Here is a 4,677-nt window from a genome sequence, read left to right as displayed (position 1 = left end):
GGACGCACATCTCCGCTCTCGAACATAGCACGTGCCTACAGTCCTTTGATCTTTACTGTGGCATTCAGGATACAAATGGCTCTCAGATCGGTCCTCCGGATCCCGAGTCCGGATTGGAAATCGTACGAATTTGATGTGAACGGTCCTATTCTTTACCACTGAACCCACTTTTCACGATTTTTTCTCTCCGGACTTCGGACCGGAATTCAGGCTTGATGTGATCATCAATTTTATACACACAATCATTTTCAATTTAACAACAAATACATTCTCCAACTTAAAAGGTAGGCCTACTACTATGGACACTAAAATGGCACGATCATAATTGCTAACGTGTTCATGGTCAGGATCGAGAATGAGTTCATTTCAGCTTCAGAACTGAAACAACTATTTTTTGCTCGATATATCGATGATGTTTTTTGATCTGGCCTCATGGAGAAGATTATCATAAACGTTTTATATCAGATTTTAACAAAGCCCACAATAGTATTAATGTCACGTACGAACAACCAGTCAAATTCCATTTCCCGACACTCTGATATGTATATCTGATCACCAGATCATTCTTTGTACACAGACTTTAACAGTGCTCACCGAACTAGCATCAAACAATCTATTGTTTATAGCAAAGCACTGCGAATCAAACGTATATGCTCCCCTGACACAATATAATAAACACAACAGCACTCTCGTATGCAAGTTAAGCCAAAGTATAACTACCCTATATCTTTCATCAAACGCAACATTGAAAAAGCATCATCCAAATTACGACTCAGCCTTCTCGAATACAAGGTCAAATCGAAAAATTACACGGATACCCTCATATTTGACTACAATTCCCGTATTTACCAGTTGTCCAAAGCTATAATTGAGGAATTTCATACACTGAAGACCATTTAGGCCTACCCTAAAACAAGTTTTTCGAACCTCCCCCCCCCCCCCCCCCCCCCCCCCCACCTCTCGCTAAACTCAACCGCCCAACTTAAAATTCATCTCAACATCCTCACAACAACTACTACAACTACTACTACTACTACTACTACTACTACTACTACTACTACTACTACTACTACTACTACTACTACTACTACTGTACTACTATTAGTAGTAGTTAATATCGTATTATTAACAGTTTGATCAATCCACCTCCTGATCGGTAACCGTTATGAACCCGACAGTGTTAATTGTTGCATTATCGTTTATAGTAAAAAAAAAATATTATTCTAATGAATATTCCACTGGGTTATTATCAGGGTAGGGGACTTTTATTGAGCACGTGTCACAAACATAGTAGAAGTCACTTTTGTTTTATTTTATTTGAACATAGTGCACCTTCTGTTTTTTATAATTATAGTATTAAAAATAAATAAATAATAAATAAATAAATAAAAAATAAGTAAATAAATAAAATTAAATTAAACTAGTCATGTAAAGCGCCGCTGATTACGATGTATGTTGTAGAAATGTGCGCTATATAAATGTTAATTTTAATGTTATATGTATAACGTGTGCTGATGCATATTTACATAAAAACATTCAGAAACAGCAAGCCGAAAAATAATGCAATAAATAATATAAATTAAAATGTAACAGAAAGGAATCTGACAAAGTTATTGAGTGAATCATTTAATAAAGAATACAGTAACCGTCACCGAACATATATATTGCAATCCAAGTTTAATACTACATGTATGTTAGATCTTCCAAATTTACTCACTTTTTAGGCAGGAACTATCGAAATATCGATTTTATTTCATTATATTTTAAGAAATTTGTGTTAACCGTCAATGATTGTACATCGTCTTTTCATTGTTTTTACATATATGTTTATATATATATTTATGTTTATATATAATTAATTATATATATATATATATATGCCATAATAGCCTACCTAAATGTGAGAAAAGTGACAAAGTACAGTAGTCATGTAAACACGTGAACTAATATATCTAAATGTGTAAATGAAAGTGCCAAAATAGTCATTAAACACGTAAACTATATAAATTCAATGCAATGAATTTTATTATATCATGTCGTGTGCCTGTCTGTCAATTCACAACCACCAAGTAAGGCTACTGAGTGACCGTATGCCTAGATGCCTACTTATACTTCTGGATAAAGCAAGAAGCCAGTAAATGAACAGTATCCAGCTTGACCGGCGTTGTGAAGTGCAAAGCGAGTGCCAGCCTTTAGGATATTGTCAACGACATCACCACTTTTCAATTTAACTGTGATTGTATTGCTTGACATCTCGTGGCCGTTGATTCCATTGGACCAGACGCAGACCTGTTCTTTGCCATTCAAAAGCAAACAACCAAACGCAGTGCTGTCAGATGAGAGCTTACTCATTAGAGTTAAGGAGAAAACGTACGTTCCTGCGATTCTGGTAGTAAATTTGCCATCTGTAGGATTGTAGTCATTGCCGACGTTTGTCAAGACTGAATCGAAGACGATAGGTAAATTTTTCTCCGGGTCTCCGTTCATGCTGCTTGTCATCTTTGCCGTAAATGCTGACCGTGGTTTACAATCACCTGCTACTACTATTATAACTGCCGCAAGCAGAGCACCAGTAAACAAAGCCATTTCTAGACGGAAATATAACAATTAAATTAGAGGCCTATAGCAAAAAATATTAAGAGAAAAGAAAGAGGGAAACACAAAATAAATAAATAAATATGGTAGATAGATCAAGTCGAAGATTAGATACATAAAAAGATACTATGAACTACGAACGTTGATTTCAGTGGCGTAACACCTATGGGCTCTAGGAGGGGGTGGTGGAAATTTCCCCAGGTCCACCAGTCCAAATGGGCGTGGAGGCTGTGAAAATAAAATTTAATTCTATGGTTTAAAGTATACTTGTATTTTTTAACGATACTGACATTGCTTTTAATGTAATCTTTCAATTTCAGAAAATACTTTACTACAATCCATGAGCCCCAGAAAGTATTCTCCCGGGCCCCACGACTCGTTACGCCACTGGTTGGATTTGCTAAAACAGAAAGCGGAACTCAAGTTGCGACATAGGCCTGGTACTGGTACGGGCATATTTATTAATGTGTCTTTTCTTTGTGGTTATAATTAAAGCGCAGTTCTTTTCCCTGGTCAATTTTCAAAAATTTAATTTTTTTCAAAATTGTGTACATTCCAATAGGTTGCGCCTCGATATGAAAGAATACGTGTGTTTGGTTTAGGAATAAAGAAATGGGTTGCATTATGCTGGAAATTGTGTTTGTTTTGAATATAGGCCTATTATTTTGTAAATATGTGGACACCTGTTTCAACAGAATTTTGTAAATCATTATTAAACATACATATTCATCGCGTTATGAGATAACGAGAGCCAATTTTACTTTTTTTGTACTTTCTTATATATTACTTTTTTTAAATTAATTTTCACTGTATTAGTACGTGTGTTCTTTTTAGGAATAAATAAATAATTGCACTACATGTGTTTGTTTTAGGAATAAGTAAATTGGTTGCACTATACTGGAAATTGTATTTAAAACATATTGATTATATTATTTTGTAAAATCAATCGATTTTGTAAATCATTATTAAACATATTCATTGCGTTATGAGATAAAGAGAGCCAATTTTTATTTTTTATATATTACTTTCTTATATATTAATTTTCACTGTACTGTATACATTCTCAATGTTTTTTTGCAAATTTGGATGTTTCCATAATTTTGAATAATTGCTTGTACAAATTATAATATTGTAAATTTGAATGTACCTTATGTCCAAGTGGGTGCGGGCACCACTTACGGTGTTATGGCGGTCTGCTGCCGTCGCAGCCCCTGGGCCGTTTGTACCAATAAAATAAATGAAATGAAATTAATGAAGTTGCTCGCTGTGTCCCAAGTTAGGTTGTACACCTATCTGGTAGTCCTATTTTGAACAGTTTGTATTCTTTTCAAAACCGAAGAACTGCAGTTTTTCAAAATAACATTACAATAGATTAAGTAAGGTGATTCAATGGAATTAGCAATAGTTTTTAGGATATCATTTGACATTATATATTCACATCTTTTTAACATTTATAACCTTTTCTGTTATGTTTAATAGGACCATAAATGTGGAAAAAGATGACCGGAAACCCGACTGATTTTCGAACAATAGGTTATGAGAAACTAAATATGAGTATAGTTAATCGAAAACCGCTTTTCACTAAATTTTGGAGATAACGAGTAATGATGAAATTGGTCTATAGTTTCTGGATTAGCCATTTGTCCAGTTTTAAATAGCAGCATTACTTTCGCGGTCAACCTTATTTTTACGTAATTGTTTATTACAATAATGTCTAAATTTTTATATGAATTCTAGAGAGATTTATGTTGTAAAAAATTGCTTTTTTTCTTAAGATTGTTTCTTTTATGCATCAAATTAATTGCATCGTCTGTGAGCCATGATGTAGCGCTTTTACGGACTTTTCGTTTCTTTATTGGAGCGTGTTTATCGATTATTTTAATTACAGTATCTTCAAATTTTTGGAAATATTTAATAGAAAACCAACTATGCATTTAAGGTAATTTATGAAGGAATTTTCCTTAAACTTTTTATAGGAACGCGAAAATTTTTAATTTTTGTACTTTTATTTGTCCGATTTGGGCATTATAGACTTACATCATTTAATGGTCGCCAGCTTTAGAAATTTCGAGAAAATAAGGC

General features: G+C 33.7%; 1 protein-coding gene across 1 annotated transcript; it reads right to left on the bottom strand.

The window, feature by feature from the left end:
• Positions 1-1,613: 1,613 nt before the first annotated feature.
• Positions 1,614-3,762, bottom strand: LOC117108775 (complement C1q-like protein 2). The gene is made up of 2 exons (XM_033250923.1): positions 3,743-3,762; positions 1,614-2,588 (listed from the first exon to the last, which is right to left on the bottom strand). The coding sequence occupies exon 2, from the start codon at positions 2,584-2,586 to the stop codon at positions 2,107-2,109; it is 480 nt and encodes a 159-aa protein (XP_033106814.1). The 5' UTR covers positions 2,587-2,588; positions 3,743-3,762; the 3' UTR covers positions 1,614-2,106.
• Between the last annotated feature and the right edge of the window lie 915 nt (positions 3,763-4,677).

This window comes from Anneissia japonica, unplaced genomic scaffold, assembly GCF_011630105.1.
Source record: "Anneissia japonica isolate Jap-2015-1 unplaced genomic scaffold, ASM1163010v1 scaffold287941_len684077_cov200, whole genome shotgun sequence".
Lineage (NCBI taxonomy): Eukaryota > Metazoa > Echinodermata > Crinoidea > Comatulida > Comatulidae > Anneissia > Anneissia japonica.
This window is presented reverse-complemented; position numbering and strand designations above follow the sequence as displayed.

Bases quoted from the DNA above. Each gene is read 5' to 3' on its own strand.
- LOC117108775 (XM_033250923.1), bottom strand. From the start codon at position 2,586: ATGGCTTTGTTTACTGGTGCTCTGCTTGCGGCAGTTATAATAGTAGTA.